Source organism: Pezoporus flaviventris, unplaced genomic scaffold (assembly GCF_033815535.1).
Source record: "Pezoporus flaviventris isolate CSIRO_AGI_PZ_B2104156 unplaced genomic scaffold, CSIRO_AGI_Pfla_v1 ptg000023l, whole genome shotgun sequence".
NCBI classification, from domain to species: Eukaryota; Metazoa; Chordata; class Aves; order Psittaciformes; family Psittacidae; genus Pezoporus; species Pezoporus flaviventris.
In genome coordinates this window covers 4,983,860-5,002,653 of record NW_026892571.1, presented here as the reverse complement: position 1 = coordinate 5,002,653, position 18,794 = coordinate 4,983,860, and the positions used below count along the sequence as shown (strand labels likewise).

The 18,794-nt window shown below is 44.7% G+C and overlaps 2 protein-coding genes across 4 annotated transcripts in view; one reads left to right on the top strand and one right to left on the bottom strand.

Annotated features, from left to right (window-relative positions):
* The window catches only part of CTNNA1 (catenin alpha 1), a 252,171-nt gene that overhangs the window by 59,442 nt on the left and 173,935 nt on the right, over positions 1-18,794 (bottom strand). The window lies entirely within an intron of this gene.
* Positions 1,987-5,233, top strand: LRRTM2 (leucine rich repeat transmembrane neuronal 2). 3 transcript variants are annotated; one of them, XM_061456462.1, is made up of 2 exons: positions 1,987-2,779; positions 3,117-5,233. In XM_061456462.1, exons 1-2 carry the CDS (start codon positions 2,776-2,778, stop codon positions 4,661-4,663), a joined length of 1,551 nt encoding a protein of 516 aa, XP_061312446.1. In that variant the 5' UTR covers positions 1,987-2,775; the 3' UTR covers positions 4,664-5,233. The 3 variants fall into 3 exon arrangements, with proteins under 3 accessions (XP_061312446.1, XP_061312447.1, XP_061312448.1); XM_061456463.1 differs by having other exon boundaries at positions 1,989-2,779; positions 3,545-5,233; XM_061456464.1 differs by having other exon boundaries at positions 1,990-2,779; positions 3,566-5,233.

Sequence of the window (18,794 nt, the reverse complement as noted above, 5' to 3'; positions counted from 1 at the left end):
GTTACTTTCCTGATGAGCTGGGGTCAGGTTTTGTGGTTTGCTTTGCTTTCTGGGTGGATTTGAGGTCTCCTTTCTTGTGTGATTTTTAAAGAGTTCACCTTCTCCATCCCTTTATTTCAACTCTGCATTTCCCTTCAGCTCCTTCTAGACAGGACAAAAGAAGCACCACAGGTTGTATTACATGGGAGAATGTTGTGGTTTAAACCCAGCCAGACAACTCATTCAATCACTTCACCCCTTCTTGCCCTCCCCCTGCACCTGGAGGGACGGAGAGGAGAATCAAAAGAATACAACTCCCATGGGTTGAGATAAGAGCAGTTTAGTAACTAAGGTATAACTTAGCAGATCACTACTGCTACCACCAATGATAATAATGATAAAGGAAATAACAAGGGAAGAGAATACAACACCTCACCACCAGCCGACTGATAACCCACCCCCCCAGCCCGACCAAGCACTGACCGATACCTCCTCCAACCCCACAGTCCCCAGCCCTTCTGGCTAACTCCCAGTTACATCCTGGGCATGACGTGCTGTGGTATGGAATACCTCTTTGGTCAGTCTGGGTCAGGTGTCCTGTCTCTGCTTCCTCTCTTCTTCCCCTCCTCCCTGGCAGAGCATGAGGCTCACAAAGTCCTTGGCCAGACCAAAACATCACTGTTATCAGCTCTGTTCCCAGGCTGAAAGCCAAAACACAGCACTGCACCAGCTACCAAGGAGAAAAATGCTGAACCCAGGACAGAAAACAGCAAGTCTTAATATAAATAACTACCTCTATGGAGCCAAAGCTTCTTAACAAAAGATAACAATGACTTAAATTTATCTTTCATTTTGTGAAATTCATCACCTTTCTCCATCAGCACACGAAGCTTGTTAGCGTCAGCTCATCCCATATTCTGAGGTCACAAGCCCCTGTGTCCAACCTGGCCTTGAACACTGCCAGGGATGGGGCAGCCACAGCTTCTCTGGGCACCCTGTGCCCACGCCTCAGCACCCTCCCAGGGAAGAGCTTCTGCCTAAGAGCTCATCTCAGTCTCCCCTCTGGCAGGTTAAAGCCATTCCCCTTGGCCTGTCCCTACAGGCCCTTGTCCAAAGCCCCTCTCCAAGTTTCCTGCAGCCCCTTCAGGCACTGGAGCTGCTCTGAGGTCTCCCCTTAAGGAGCCTTCTCTCGTCCAGGCTGACCCAGCCCAGCTCTCTCAGCCTGGCTCCAGAGCAGAGCTGCTCCAGCCCTCACAGCATCTCCATGGCCTCCTCTGGACTCTCTCCAACAGCCCCACGTCCCTCTTGTGCTATTGCCCCAGAGCTGGATCGGGGGGGGCCTCCCCAGAACAGGACAATGAACTTCTAAAACAAGCAGCCGCACCGGCACATTCACCTCCTCGTGGTGCCTGCACGCTCTGGCCAGAGCCCGGCTCTGCTGCACCAGCACAGGCAGCTCTGCAGGTCACTGCCTCTGCAAATGCAGATTCCTGCAACTAACCCACCCAGCTGTCAGTGACCTGCCCTACAGCGGGATGCTAGCAGAGGTGATGTCTCCCATTCCACAGGGAGCACAGAATACCAGAATGGAAGTGGTGACCAGGAGGGAGCCCTCCAACCACCCTGAGCCCCGACTGTGAACACCAACCTCACCCTTCCGTCTCCTGCACTCCAGTCCCCAGGAAAAAAGCAAGTACAAAAGCCACCGTTTGCAGGGGAAAAAATAGATTTTCTCGTTTCATAACTGCCTGCTGTCAAGCTGGATTCCAATTAAATTTTTCCTGTACCCGAACGCAAGCTCTGCTTTTTCCAGAACTTTCTCATCTCTTGAACTGCCCACCTCTGCCCCTGGCTCTGGGCTGTGTGCTGCACTTGGACGCACCACACTCACCTAAACCCCTGTCCTCTCTCCCTTTACCACTCCTGCAGGGACCACAGTCACACACAGTTGTTTAAGCTGCCAAACCCCTCTCACCTCTGTGAAAAGCTGGTGCTGACCAGCCTCCTCTATTCACACTGTGTTTATTTTGCATCTCAAAGTTCCTTTTATGCTGTGATACTTAAGAGAAACCGGCAGCAGTGAGCACCGAGGAGCTTCCAACTGCAGCTCTGCGCGGCTCCTAACGCCAACTGGCTCCAGCCAGCACGGATGTGGGGGGGAGCTGGGTGCTGCAAGTCCTCCCTATTCCTTCAGTCGTGGGGACGAAGGACTCCTGCTGTTGGTTTTTCTCCCCCTCTCCTCTTACTGGTGGTCTTTAACACGATCACAGTATGCACCACAATGCATTAAAACAGCAAAGCTTCTGGAAAACCCAAACAAAAGGAACGTCACCAGGTGACGTCAGCCTATATACAGCCCTGTGTGGTCGCAGCGCATAAGCAAATCCATTCTTGTGCCGCTTCCCTGAAAAGCCTTTCAGTAAATGCACTCATGCTACTACAGGAGCTTCTCTCAGCAATAAGCCACCCATCTGCCATCAACAAGTTAGGACTAAAGGAAGCCACAGCCGCGGAAAGAGAAAACGTGAGCTTCACTTAAACAGCTGAGCAGCCACAGAGGACGGAAACTTGTATTAAGCCTCAAATTAAAGATCGCAGACCTGTCAGAGGAGATCAAGCCAGTGATTTCAAAAGGAATATTCCAAGAGAGCCTCGTGGATTCGATTTTGCACTAATATCAAAGGACACCGAACCCGGTAAATTATTCAAAGGCTTTCTTACATTAGAGCCTTTTACAGACTCACTACGTTGAGTCTAAAACTACGACTGAATGCAACCTCCAATGTACTCAAAAGAATGGGTAAGTTCTGCGTTTCTCTATACCTTGGGTAGTGAATGACTGGCTGGGCTGGAGAGGAGCCGGTAGATGCTAAAGGCAATTTTTCTGCACTGAACCTTATGAAAAAAAAAAAAAAAAGATATGTTTTCCGATTTTGACACTGTAATAGAGCTAAAGACTGCTCCTCAGTGTAATATCCAAGTGTTCTGTTTTTCATAGTAAGTTGTTTCTTGCATTTAGAATTAGCTTGTTGGAAATGCATGGCAATGTTATCTGCAGTGAAATCTTCCACCGTGATGTTCCAAGTGTACTGATCAGGCTATCCTATCTTGTTGTTTTCCTAAATTATATTCTGCAGGCTTACATTTCAAGTGGCCATTAGGGGCTCGTATGCTGGCAGCACTATATGCAATGAGTATGGTTTTAAAAATGCTGCCTGCCTTGGGCATGGCTTGTCCACCAAAATGTCGCTGTGAGAAGCTGCTCTTTTACTGTGACTCTCAGGGGTATCACTCAGTGCCAAACACCACTGAAAAGGGCTCGCTAGGTTTGTCACTGAGGCACAATTATATTTCTGAACTTGAAAGGGATCAATTTGCAAGCTTCAGTCAACTTACTTGGCTTCACTTAGATCATAATCAAATTGCAACAGTCAGAGAAGATTCTTTTCAAGGACTGTATAAACTTAAGGAATTAGTCTTAAGTTCCAACAAAATCTTTCATTTGCCAAACACAACTTTTAGCCAGCTGCTTAACCTGCAGAATTTGGACCTCTCTTTTAATCAGTTATCCTCTCTGCACCCCGAGCTCTTCTACGGCCTTCGCAAGCTACAGACCTTGCACTTGCGATCCAACTCCCTGCGGACCATCCCGGTCCGCCTGTTCTGGGACTGTCGTAGCCTGGAGTTCCTGGATTTGAGCACAAACCGCTTGCGAAGTTTGGCTCGCAATGGATTTGCAGGATTAATCAAGCTGAGGGAGCTTCACCTCGAGCACAACCAGCTGACAAAGATTAATTTTGCTCACTTCCTCCGGCTGAGCAGCCTGCACACGCTCTTCTTGCAGTGGAACAAAATCAGCAACTTGACATGTGGGATGGAGTGGACCTGGGGCACCTTAGAAAAGCTCGATTTGACTGGAAACGAAATCAAAGCCATCGACCTCTCCGTCTTTGAAACTATGCCTAACCTGAAAACCCTCCTCATGGATAACAACAAGCTCACCACCCTGGATTCCAAGATCCTGACTTCCCTGACGTCCCTCACCACTGTGGGCCTCTCCGGCAATCTGTGGGAATGCAGCCCCAAGATCTGCGCTTTGGCCACCTGGCTGAGTGGATTCCAAGGTCGGTGGGAGCACTCCATCCTCTGCCACAGCCCCGACCACACCCAGGGAGAGGATATTCTGGATGCAGTCTATGGTTTTCAGCTTTGCTGGAATTTATCAACTGTTGTTACGACCGTGGCTACGACGTACGCAGCTCCGACTACCGAGTACCCCAAAAGAATAAGCTCTTCTCATTTCCATATGGGAGACAAAGAGATCCCAACTACAGCAGGCATGGTCGTTACCACCGAAGAACATTTCCCTGAGCCAAACAATGCCATCTTCACTCAGAGGGTAATTACAGGAACAATGGCTTTATTGTTTTCTTTCTTTTTTATCATTTTTATAGTGTTCATCTCCAGGAAGTGCTGCCCTCCCACATTAAGAAGAATCAGGCAGTGCTCAATGATTCAAAACCACAGGCAGCTCCGCTCCCAAACGCGGCTGCATATGGCAAATATGTCAGACCAAGGACCCTATAACGAATACGAACCCACCCACGAAGGACCCTTCATCATCATTAACGGCTACGGACAGTGCAAGTGTCAGCAGCTGCCGTACAAAGAATGTGAAGTATAATACCCATATGCCATCCCAAATGAAACCAGATAAGTAACCTATTTTAAAATTGTAGGGGACCTACATCAGAGTCTAATTTTTACAGATGTTGACATAAAGCCTAATTTTCCAAGCTCCTTAATGGAAACATTGTTTATGGAGTGGTGCAGTATTTTTAAGTTGGTTTGTTTCTTTTTAAATGATAAACCCATACTATTTTCAGTGTTAAGGACGCAATGGATTACATTAAACTTGCACTCCTAATGTTGAAAAGTCTCAAAAGATGCTCACCTCCAACTCTGTAAGATGTTTCATGTTTATGTAATTCTATGACTGTGTGTAAACATTTAGACCTGAGTCTCCATATTCGACTTTTGCTACTGAAAGCAGTGGGAGGGGAAGGATGCTGGAGAGGGCACAGAGCTCTGCGGGGGGACATACGCTCCGTTTGTTCCACTGCAGCTGGAGGATCCCAACCGCTCCAGCTGGCTCCGGTCACTTTAAAGGCAGCCCTGGAGGAGGATTTTCCTCCTCTGATAATCTCACTCCAGTTAAAAATACAAACAAAAAGAAGGGTGGGGAAACAAGAAAGGAGCAGCAAAGGGTCCAGGTGGGAAATTCGGTGCACTGGGGACCTGGAGATTTATTTTAAATGCAGTTTTCCTACCTGCACATTTGGTTTGGCTTAACTGAGCCTTGCTAAAGCTCAGAGGAGCTACAGAAAGGAGCAGTTCACACGGTCACAAATGAGCAGGATGATCACAAATTAGGAGGATGGTCACAAATGAGCAGGAAGGACTCTCCAGGCACTTAAAAAGTGGCAGCGTAGCTTGTTTAGGAAGGCTCAGTACAACAGGATCGATTTGAAATATTAAGTGCATTTAATTCTTATCGGCTCTCTGGTTTGCCTCGCTGCTGCTTTTCATGAATTCAGGCTAATTACATACGCCTATGAACAAACAGCATTTCATGTGTAAATACCCTTAATGCAAGTTTTTTCTTAATTAAAAGTAAATATCAAGCGGGAGGGTGAGGAGAAGAGGGAAGGGAGGAAGAAGCCTCTCTTTGTCCCCCCGCTCCCTCCCCCAGCTGAGGCTTCCTCTCGCCTGAAAGCTATTTTCATGCACTAACTCCACTGGTTTCTCTGGAGACAGAATTAGCCCCTGTAATATAAGCTCTCACTTGTCCTCCCTCTTCCTAAATTCAAGGTAACTACCAGTTTAAACCCCCCAATCCCTTACCTTCTGGTAAATTAGGATAATATAATTAGGTTAGAGAATAGTTCACTGAAAAATGTTTCATTTCTTACTTGATGTGGGACAGAATTTAAACTAGTATATGTTTAAAGAAATCATATAGAAATATATATACACACACACGCACCTCATTCTTCAGGAGCAATTTGATTTCTTGAGGCAGAAGTACCATACTGCTATTTATACTCTATTCTGAAATTCTATGTAAATAGTTGCAGATCTATGCAGTGGTGCTGGTACTCGGGTGCCACAGGGGGAGAAAGGGGGGAGCTGCAAAGGATTCCAGTATTTTTAAGTCAACTGCTCCAATCTTGGAAACATTCGAACCAAAGCTAAAAGGACCAGAGGGATGGAAGGGTTTTATATATATATATACACATGTATGTATAACTCAAAAAAACCAATGTGTTGTGTCCAATGCTGCAGTGTCAAACAATTCCCAGCACACATGGATGAAGAAATTCCTCACAGTGTTGCCATACCTTGACCAAATCAGTAATTGCAGTATGCTAATTGTGTTGTACTCAACTACTCTGCAAACTTTCTGAATGGAAAAGAAAGCACTGCATAAAAATCTGTTTGCTATTTCACTCTGCTTTTCTATATCTGTATTACCACTTAGTGAGGTATTTAGGGTGCAATTATACAACAGTTTGATGTTTTATTGTGGAATGAAGTCGTCCAAGGCAATTCTAGCAAGATAAGTGACTTCTGTTCAGATTTTACATAAAGCTTTTTCCAGTGACTGGGTTTGAAGATATTAATTTGCATCATTTTGCTTTCACATCCAGTGCCCTTATTATAAAGCAAATTTTGTTTACTTCCTGTGACTCTGTACTTTAATGGAAAAGATTCAGTGAAGCCTAATGGTTTTCCATAGAGATATTTGAACCCTTGTAACTATTTATACTCCAATGAGCTAATTTACACACTGTAGGAAATCAATTACTGCTTTAAACTGAATACAATAAATGCCGTGGGGCAGGGGGACAGAGAGCAAATATTCTGTATGATTAAATTCTACGCAGGCCAAAAGGCCAGACCCAAGCTGATAAATACAAAAAGGTACTGGTGTCCAAGGGTATCAAGGAAGACTTGCCACATTCCTTACCACACCAGCTCCTCCCTTATGGCCAGGGTTTTGTTCTGCTCTGGGCAGGCAAGCAGGCATCACTGTGCACCTCCCTTACCTCCAACATGATAGCCTGCAGTGGGAAGCAAATACTTTGGGGCTGATTCTAATGTACAGCTGTAGGGTACCCACAAAGACCGAGTTATAACTGAGCTCATTAATTACACTGGCAGAAAGTAATCTGGCTACATGCTCATCAACCATCAGATGTCAATGCTGAACTCTGATGTCCTCAGCTGCTTTTGCAAGAAGGAATTCCACCTCTCTCCTTCACACCCAGCAGAAACCCTGCTGGAAGACAGTTCAGGAGGTACCATTCAGTCTTCCACATGGAAACGAGAAGTGGCTGCTTGACTGAAGCGCCAAAGGTTCCTCCCAACGAGGTGCTTTCCCAACACTCTGTGCAGAGGCTCACTCCATCTTTGTTAGCACATAATTATGCCCAAGAAGAGAAAAGTCAGATGTTCCAGCAATGCTGGATTTAATCCTCTTTTCCATCCCAGTCCCTCATACCAATTTCCCAAGCATTACAACAAAGACACCCAGGCACCCAACTCCCCTTCCCCACCACTGTTCCCAGTCCCACTGGTCCCACAGCGCTGCCCTGCCTCACAGGCACCAAAGCAGGGTCCAGCAGACACAGCCTCACACGGCACTGCACAGTTTTACCTCTGCACTACACAGGAATATGCAGCCAATCTCCCAAATGCCGTGCTTTATGTCTGCCATTTCCAAAACCATTTGTTGCCAGGTTCCAGGCATAAGCAGAGCAATTCTGCAAACATTACATTTAGGGTAACAGGTATCATAAAACTCATAGAATGTCAAACACTAGCAGTGAAGTCAGCTTGAATTCCCTTAGGAGAGACAGGGAACGGCAGGCAGAGCTTTACACAAGGACACAACCAGAGGCTGCTCTCTCTTTATTATTTCTTTTCTTTTTTTTTTTTAAAGTTACTGTCTTTCAGGCTCAATTGCTTGTGACTCTTCCAGGAAAGGAGGGAACTGTAATAATGGTGTTACTCAACAGTCTTTGATTTATTTTATGGCACAAGAACCATGACGATTTGGTTTAAATTAATAGTGCTTCAGCTTGAGCACTGGCTGATGATGAGAGGTTGTTCATTTGCTCTCCCCAAATATCATCTCTGTGGCTCAGCCTCAGTTTCTACAGGTATTCCACAGGTGCTCCACCCCCTTCAAGCACAGCCTCACCCAAGAGCTCAGGGCCTTTTAGAAATGAGAACTTCTCTACTGCTCTTGAGATCCACATCCCACCCAAAGGTCTCCCCCAGCCTCACTTATCTCCAGCCAGCTTCTGCTCCTCCCCACCCCTGCATCAGGGAAATGAATGCCAGCAGTACCAGATCAGTTTGAGTCATCACGCTGGAACAGGTCTGAATTAATGCTTCCAGCTCCCCTCTTGGTAGTTGCTTTGCATTAGATCATGTTTAAATGCACACAACTAAGGATTACTCGATGAAGAGTGAAATGGGTTAGCGGTTAGTCTCCAGCTGAAGTGCACCTTTGCACAAGGCTCCCATCAGATGGAAACGTAATTAATACTGCTGCATCAATGTTTGGTTTTGCTTCCTTTCCCTCCAAGCAGAAGTTATCTCATTTTTCAGCAATAAGCAAATCCAAGCAGCTGAGCTTTATGTCCCATTACCCCCCTTACAAGCCACTGGCCTACTGCTAACACGTCAAATCAGAAATATCCAGCAGCTTTAAACCAGAAACCTGCACTAGACCCTTTATTTAATGTGTCTAAGTTAATTCCTGTACTGCTTTAATGAAAATAAAGTGGATTTAATTTTGTGATCTGCGTAGCTATCAAAATCCATCTGTTCAGACTTATGAAATCTACCCAGAAGCTGAGTTTCATCTTTCTGGTGAAGCTTTCCATGAAAATTAAAAGTTCAGTGAGAGATACAGGATTTTTCACACACACACACCCCCCACACCCACACCCCCCCAAGGAAACAAGAAGGGAAACAACAAAAAATCAAAGGCAGCTGCACAGCAGCTCCTCCATCCCCATGCCTTTCTTCACTACAAGAAGTCCCATTTGCTAAAACAGATGCCAGGCTTTGCTTCTTAAGCCACCATGCTAGCAGGATGCTTTAAGATCATTTCAGAGTCAGCTGGAAACTCAGCATTTCACATCCTGCATAAAAACCCTTCAAGAGGTATCTAGGCAAAGGTAACAGGAAGCTTTGATGGATAAAATCAAGCCTCAGACTGCACAAAACTTGCACTAAGGGCAAACACGGTGCAGTTGAGCACCTCTGGTGTGAGCACTGTTGAGCTACAACTGCTCCCCTTCAACCACTCCTTTGTATAAAACCCCAAACAAAACCAACCCCATTTTTCTTTTTCCTGATGAAAACATTAGCAAGTGAACTATTCTACTAGCTTAGCAACCAGAGATTAAAGAGAGTCCTCGATGCATTGTACTTAAATTATGTTTAAAGAGGCAACTTTTGGTGGGAGGGGGTGTAAGTAATGGAGGAAAACCAAGTGCAGTGTACAGAAAAGTTTTGTTATTAAAATTGTGTATACTGTAAAACTGAATTTGCCTCTTTCTTCCTCCCTTGTCAAACAGATGTCAAAAGCTCATTGTTTCACAATACGTAAAGACCCATCTACATCCAAAGGAGACAAGTCAGGTCTGGGCCAGTCGATTTGCCACAACCATATCAAACACAGCACCTTCTGGTTTACTACAATAAATCACAGAATCACAGACTGGTTTGGGTTGGAAAAGACCTTAAGGCTCATCTAGTTCTAACTGCCCTGCCACAGGCACAGATACCTGCCACTAGAGCAGGTTGCTAAGCCCCGTCCAAGCTGGCTCTTGATGAGGCTCTTGAAATGAGCTGGGCTGCAGGGGTTCTTACCAAGTAACGCGTTTTCTTGACTAGCAAATACTGTTTACAATAAGATGAAAAAGTGAAAACCAAACCCAGACTCTTACCCCTTAATACTGAATCCCTGTGAATACCTGCATCAGGGGCAGCAGCATGCTCTCCAGCACGCTGGTGTAAGCCCCAGCCTGACCTGGCAGTGGCTGGGTCTGCCAAGACCTGTCTCTTGCCATGGGTGCTCCCTCAGTCTCCTGGCAGATCACCGTGATCACCTGCTGATCATGGTGCCAGCCAGGAGCGTGGGATCTCCAGAAGGCCCACTTCACCAAGAGTTTAGCAAGGACAAACAATCCATATCATTTAGAGATGTCAAACCAGCAAGACATCACTTTAGCTCTGAATCACAGCCAGGCAGAAAGTGTCAGAAACACATTCCCTATGCGAGTGTTCTTTATGTGGGTACCACAATGAACGCAACGTTCAAAATCACAGTGCTTCAAGAACATGAGAAAGATTTCTCTTTTAGAGAAGTGACAAGTTCACGGACACAACCCAAAAGCCTTGATACACCAGCTGAGCAAAAGAACAGGTTTCAGGATGTTCCAGGACAATTACATCCACTGAATTGCCAGTTAAAATCATTTTAGTAACTAAGCCTCAGTTGCATTTACTTTTCTGCAAAAGGTTTGGCTGGAACAAGTTCTCAAGGGTTTTCAGTGTCCGTGGGCTACCTGCCCCTCAAATCCTGCTAGTATTTCAAAGTAGCACACGAGAAATCTATCCTCTGAAACTCTCAAAGAGACTAATTTTAAGATTAAAAGCATCTCTCAAATGCAACGTTTTCATAAGCAAAGGCAAGATAAACAAGAGAAAAGACAGTACTCTGAATATACTGTGCAAAACCTTGAAATGCAATTAGTAACAAGGAAATGTCATCATCACTTGCAGCTTACTTTGAAATGTAGGCTGCATTAAGACAACTGCAAAAAAACTAAGACTCGAGAACCTGACCAGAGAGGACCACACAAATGAACTGCAACCTGCAGCACATCTGGGGAAGCACTGGCTCCCTCCTTGCGTGAGTGTACAGGCCAAGGGACAGAATTCAGCACAAGTATTCACCCACCATAAACCCCGATGTTAATATTCACTGTCCTCTGTTCATATGGAAAACAGTGATATGGAATAGTTCCCTTATCAACAATTCCATTACTATGACGGTTCCAGGAAAACAATTGTACTGTGATGAGTTAAAGCTCTGTCACATTTGACATCAGGAACCACATGCTCTGGGGGTTATTTTGAAAGTTCTTCCCTGTGAGGGTGCTGAGGCGCTGGCACAGGGTGCCCAGAGAAGCTGTGGCTGCCCCATCCCTGGCAGTGTTCAAGGCCAGGTTAGACACAGGGGCTTGGAGCAAGCTGCTCTAGTGGAAGGTGTCCCTGCCTGTGGCAGGGGTTGGAGCTGGATGAACTTTAAGGTCCCTTCCAACACAAACCAGGCTGGGATTCTATGATTTTAAATGCTGTTCAAGTAACTTACCCCCTGGTTCCTCCCAGCAGGCTCCATTACTTTTATGTTGAATCCTGAAGAAGACCAGACATGAATAAAGTCCTGTTTGAATTTTCCACCAGTCCTTACCCCTAAAGAGTGTGCAGTGCACCCACTGTTTGATATAGGTGCATTATGCTCTCTACCAGTTCAAAAAGCAGCCTTTTTTCAGGAAATGTCTGAAGTAATCAGAAAGGTTCATCCATTAAGAAGGTTGTTAAATAATGAATGGGTCATAATTCCTTACAGTCAAAAGCAATTAATTTTCTGTATTATAATCAGGAGAATAAATCTGAGAAATCCATTCTAATGGCTCTGAATCCGAAGGTAGTGTTGCAGTTGAATTTTTAATCTTAAAGTACAGGAGCAATGAGGACTTCTGCTGTTTAAACATACAATCTCCCACCAAACAGAACAGCTTTACTGCATATTTAATAGGTAGAACGGGTTTTGTGAGCCCGCATGAGATTAAAGGCAGCACTAGACACAGGAAACACATTTCAAGTAGAAAGGTTCTTTCAAGACAGCTCTCAACTCTATAGCTACCAAAATTCTTGAAATATCCTTTATGAAGTGTACAAACGATTGCAGAAAAGCTTATAGCAAAAAGTAGTTTTACTTACAGGTTTGCAAAGGGGAGTGTAAATGCAGAATCCAGCTCAACCCTACAGCGAGGATCCTTACAAGGATGCATTTCCTCTCTTCCCTTTAACTCCTAAATAATCCATCACATACCCAGAACCTCTGCCTCAAAAGCCATGTGCTGTTAGCTGGGACTATCAATGGCTGCTCTCAAATACATGGCTTCAACCCTGATATCACCTGAAATAAGCACTTAGTAAAGCTAATGATGACACAAGCTGTTAACAGTGAGAACATAGGGAGGGGACAGGAACACGGATCACAAGTGGGTTTCCATCTCAAAAGGCACCACGTAACAGTTAACAGCCTTTCCAAGCCTAACTATTCTATGATTCTATATATGCATTCTCCTGCACTGCAGATGCTTTCAGAGCTTTGTCAACAACCTCCACATTAAACAAGTCAGATTTAGCTACCCAAGCCAGCTGAGCCAACCCAGAGGGAACATCCTTATCCAACACAAGGAACATCCCTCAGAATGCTCCCATCGCAGGATGCAAGCCAAGAACAACAGAGTTGGGAAAACCACCCACCAGGCCATTCTGCAAGCCCCCAGGTCTAATCCCATACCTCTTGTTTAAAGAGCAGGAGATCCTAAAGCATCATCTATGTTGTCCTCAGGATAAGACAACATGCTTCAGTAAGTATGTAGAAGTCCTTATTGAGCCCTGAAGCACACCATCCCCAAACGCACAGCAACATCTGTTGTACCAAGGCCAACAGAGACTTCAGATTAACTCCATGCTTGAAATCCTGGTTGAATAATTTAAAGGTTAAGGAATTCCTCCTCAATCTTTCCAGACAGTCCTGAAGATGGGAATAGCTGTGTCACTGTTTCCAGGCAGGACTGGGCCTTGCTCAGCCTCAGATGAGCAGCAGACAACTGCAAGGGAGAGCCCCAGCAGAGGCAGCCAAGTTTGGTAACTCCTAATGACAGCTGGAAGCTCTGTAGGTATCAAGTGCATATCTTTATGGTTCAGGCCTTCAAGAATTTAGCAGCTACAGAGCAGACAGGCAGGCAAAGCCATCTCTAGTTTATATTCTTCTCTATGGAAGACTGGTCTAGCTCTGGGACATCTATTAGCACCAGAGCAGCTGTGGAACTTGGAAAGAAGAGAGCTTTGACTCCACAACAGATGCTTTTTGCCGGCAATTAGCATCCAGTCCTAAGACACCAGAAGCTTCAAAAAAGGTTAAGGTTAAACATTTGGTAAGACTGAACTACAACCTTATCAAAAAGAAAAAGAACACAGTAAGCTTGGCAGGTACTACATCTCTAACATGACAAAACAAGAGTAACAGATACCTTTGACAAGTTACTATAGTCTAGAGTGACAGTTAACTTTTAAGAGATGTCTGTACATCCTTCACTGAAATTACAGAGTCACACGCTCCGTGTCCCATGGGTAATGAGCTTTTGCCAGGAATTACTCTGCCTGTGCGTGGAGAGCAAGTCTCTAGACCAGCTAAAATACATCAGTTCTCTGGATGAGGGACATCTGCTACCCATAGCTAAAATAACTGAACAGCCACACAGTCCACAGCATAACGTAATGTTACAATGAAATCCAGACTGAGGCGTTTCAGCTATTAACAGGCCACGCGTGCAACTTCAATATACCTTCAGCACTGGGAACTGCTGAACAAGATGCAATGCCTCTTCCACTCCAAGTTTGGGATTTACCAGTGGTGTAGGTATTGCTGACAAACCTAAAACTTAGAGAAAACCACCACTCTGTTCCAAACCTGAGAAGTGTTTAGGGAATGAATTCAAAGCTCTTGTTCCCACACTGCAGAGATGCACCTTTACCAACAGGGATCGCGACAGCATCCATCACCTGACACACAGGGAGCTCTTGTGCAAAAAGCACTTGCACAGAAGCAAGCAGTAATATTACAGGCAGAACTGGCAGATGCAAGTGCCAAGCACCCTCCTCTAACGAGCCCAAGACCACTCCAGGACCTTCCCATGACTAACAGCTGCCTGACAGCACCCTGTAAAACATGGCAGGCAAAGAACTGACAAAGTGGAGAGCGACTCCAGTGCACCACACAGATAAATTTCAGGGTTATTACCCCGTCATATCTAGAACTGTCCATGGACAACAATTAACTTGACAAAGCATGCCAATGAGAGTGTCCAGAGACACATGAAAAGGTTTTATATGACATTCAAATGAGCTGATGCTACTAGACTGCAGACTGCTTTCTTCTTCTTAGTGGGCACTCCATCATTTGAATATGCCACAGTAAAGCTGCATCATCAAGACAGGAACTTTCTGACACCTACTTTTACTGTCCATTTATTCAAAAACAGTAATCTTCATCAGGCAAATTAGAGAGTTATCATCAGCTTTAAAAAACAGCTTCAACTATTTATGCAAACACAGCTACACTGCAGCACGTTGGGTTCACTGCAACTCCTCTAACTGCAACCTGCCATGCAACAGTCAGGATCAAAAGTTAGTTTGTACTCCCTGACCCTCAGATACTCACTGGGAACCATGAAAATACAAGTAAATCACCTCAGAAAGATGGGGTTACATTAACAACAACACAACACAACCACCCCATTCCTCTAGAACACGAATTATCACAGAACCCCAGACTGGTTTGTGTTGGAAGGGACCTTAAAAGGTCATCCAGTTTCAACCCCCTGCCATGGGCAGGGACACCTTCCACTAGAGCAGCTTGCTCCAAGCCCTGTCCAACCTGGCCTTGAACACTGCTAGGGATGGTGTGCACACATACGTAATGAATAAATATATATATTAATATGTGACAGAGTAAATCCACCTGAAACAATGTGAAATATTCAACCAGTAACTCTGGGTACTAACTGAAAGTAGTATTTGAAACATTAAAAGTGAACTGAAGAAAATCCACCCACTAATGGGGAACTTGACCTCTGGAAGGCAGAAAAACTTCTAAGAATTCAGATTCAAGAAGGGTTTGGGCCTCTGCAGATGGGATTCTCTGCACAGAGGCAGTCTCAGAGATACAGATACTATCTTAGTACCAGACTTCTCTATCATTTAATGTTACCTAATGTTATCTATAACAGAAGTACATCAACTCTGCCAGTATCATCTCCCCCTAATCCAGGTAGGTTAAAATTATGTGCCTGCTACTTTAGAATTGCCTTGCTCTGAGGTCTTTCCTCCATTACCATTATCTGTCTCACACTTCAGGTACTTCCTGGTGTCTAAACCACCAGCTATTGCTCAGTTGCCATAAACCCATTTAAATGGGTAAAATATACTAGAAATACTACCTTTTTATGATTAGTATGTACTGTTTTCTACATTTGCTTATGCAAGCACAAAGTTTTAAAGCGCTGACAGGATTAGGACTCAATGACAAGTCCACATACCTGAAGCAGATTGCTCAGACACAAGGTGAAAGCTGTGATAAAGAACATGAACAGATTCTGGTGATCTGAGCCAGGGAAAAAACCCACACCCATTCTAAGCAGAAAAGAGAAGTTCTGACACAGCCCAGTTTCTATTTTGACAAGTGGTTTGGTTCTTTTCTTTTTAATGTTCTGATCAGGAAAGGCCTATTTTACCAGTACGTTATCAAAAGAATTCCACTGCCTTTGAAATAGATATTTCAAATTAGTAACATATTTTCAGTCTCTTCTTTAATATGTATATTAAAAAACCCTCCAAAAGCTTTAACTTCCTCAGATGAGAGCTGTAATTTGCAGCTTCACTCTGGCAGAGTCTGTTCCCTAACAAAAAAGGAAAATCAGGAGAACACACACAAGTTAGTCTTCTTCCAAATTTCATAACATCTTTTAACTTTACTGGCAGCTGACCAAAATCTTCAGGACTGCTCCAAGCTAAAATCCATTCTGAATTCCTGCTGCTTGCTCCATAATTCCCACTCAAGAGCAATGCTGGGAGCACTGGAAAATGCTTGGTCTGGTTAGCAGGTGCTGGGGTTGGTTTGTCAGCAGTTCATGTCTTAAGGCCAATCAAACCTCAACCATATGAAGTGATGAATTTCATCCCTAGCCACACCAGAACCCAGTTACTAACCTGTATACCCATGCATCCATTCCCACATCCCTTGTGGAGGGGTAACTCCCAATTTCATTCAAGTATCTCCCCAGGGAACAGTAAGCCCTCTTTTAAAAAAGAGTAAAATTAAATTTTTAAAGTCACTATCTAGTGCTACAAGGTATCTTTTTCATTCAAGAAATCAGTGGTATTGGAAGAGCACAAAGCATTTTTGTCCTGTTATTTTCACCTGTGGTGGGAAGGAGGAAGGACAGGATGAAAGATGTCTGTCTGGTCTGGAAAATAACAGATTCTCACACATTTTGTACTACTTTTGTACCACTAGCAAATAACAGAGCTACCAGTGTTCTCTTAAGGCTCATTCTTGTATCTAAAGAAGCTAACAGCATAGGTTTTAGAATATAAAGCATACAGGTTCTACACCTCTGCAACACATTTCCACCACTGAAGCAAAAATATCTGTTCATACAGATAACTAATGGTAGGAAACCATCAGGGTGCCAAGAAAACCATCCTGCAACAATACACCTTTGCCTTCAGAGCTCAAAAGAAAACCAAAATTGTCAAACATAGGCTAAAACTGAGCTTTCACTGAACTGACTTTTCCTAGTTTCCATTAAATCATGATGCTGGAGCAAAGTTAGGACTCTATAATCCAGACCTGGTCCCAGCATTAACAAAGCAAGCATACATGAAACCATTTGTAAGATGCAAGAGGTCTATGTTTCTTGTTATCTTGAACATGTTTTCATGTTGAGCTCTGAGAGCCAGGTCAAAGGGCTCTAACTTGCACTTGGTTAAGTCTGCCAGCCTTCAGGCAGCACTTTTCCTCCTGAGAGACTCCCATGAGATGGCAGTTCATGCCTAATCAACAGATAGCAGGCAGAGTCTTTAGGCTCTATTTTTCACAAGGAGGTGAATGTGCTGGTGTGGTTGCTTGTTCTAGAAGTTCATTGTCCTTGTCTATGCTCTGCTCTGGGGAGGCCCCCCCTGCAGTCCTGATCCAGCTCTGGGGCAGCAGCACAAGAGGGATGCAGAGCTGCTGGAGAGAGTCCGGAGGCCATGGAGATGCAGCGAGGGCTGGAGCAGCTCTGCTCTGGAGCCAGGCTGAGAGAGCTGGGCTGGGTCAGCCTGGAGAAGGCTCCTGAAGGGGAGACCTCAGAGCAGCTCCAGTGCCTAAAGGGGGTACAGGAAACCTGGAGAGGGGCTTTGGACAAGGGCCTGTAGGGACAGGCCAAGGGGAATGGCTTTAACCTGCCAGAGGGGAGACTGAGATGAGCTCTTAGGCAGAAGCTCTTCCCTGGGAGGGTGCTGAGGCGCTGACACAGGGTGCCCAGAGCTGTGGCTGCCCCATCCCTGGCAGTGTTCAAGGCCAGGCTGGACACAGGGGCTCAGAGCAAGCTGCTCTAGTGGGAGGTGTCCCTGCCTGTGGCAGGGGTTGGAACTGGATGAGCTTTAAGGTCCCTTCCAACACAAACCAATCTGGAATTCCATGAGACAGCACCATGCTGCAACAAAGAGCCTCCACAGTCTCACCTTGTGGGTCTATGCAGATCCTAGAGATGTATCTGAATTGCTGATAAAAGCTCGTGTTTAAACCTACAGCATTTCTTCAGGCAGCATGCAGGTGAAAGTGGTGCTGGGCCACCCACCATCACTATGCAACCAGGTGAGGCCTGACCCAGGCTGCTCGTGAATGACACCCAAGGAGCTCAAGAAGAGCAGCACAATATTTTGTCAATACTTACAGCGGTTTCCTCACAAGGGATTTTGATGAATGGTGACTAGTTAAGCCTGGCTACAGGTCAATTCATCTCACTTGGGTAGATGGGAACAGCAGGATAGATGGGGAAATGTCTCAGAATACCAAATCAGAGGGACAAAATGCTTCTGCAGGAGTCACCAGGGAGCTGCTGAGGACATTGAGTGATCTGCTAAAGTGGATTCTTTATTCTGATGTTTATTAGTAACCTTATGGAAAGAATATCTCAAGTTTTTCCTTTGCAAATTCCATGAACTCACAGATGTATGCAGGAATGTGAGAAGCAGGCTTATATTTACACCTGCAGTCATTCTAAGAGCCTTGAAATATTTTAGGTTTTATTATATTTTACATGCATGTGAAAGGCTTTAGAAATAGAACAACTAAAATTGGAACAACACAGACCCCTGCAAAACTCAAATTAAAAAGAGTGAGCCAAGACAGCATATGCCCTTTCCAAGAGGAAGAGAATGCATTATAAATCTGGGAATAAAGCCACCTAACTCCTGGCAAGACAGCTCAGAGGAACAGATAATAAAACAATCCTACCGATACAAGTCATAAGACATTCAAAGCTAGAATTAATGTATCTTTTACTCATTATTAGACATATAAATAGCTTTAGTTTGTGACAGATTTAAAGTATTTCCTGTACGAAGGGATTCAGCTGTCTTAACCAGCAAAACAGTAACACAAAAACTAGGTACAAGCTGCCTTGACAGGAAGCAAAAGGCATTAAAAACTGGAAACAGCCTCAAGAGCTGAATGTCAAGGGCTCAGCTACTGAACACCTCTAGCCTTACCAGCACCAAAAAGCCTAAGTATCTCATCTCCATCCCACACACACATCTCAGTAACTTCACTTGCCTCCAAGGAGGACAAAATTGCTTGAAACAAGAACATCCTTGCAAGGTTGACA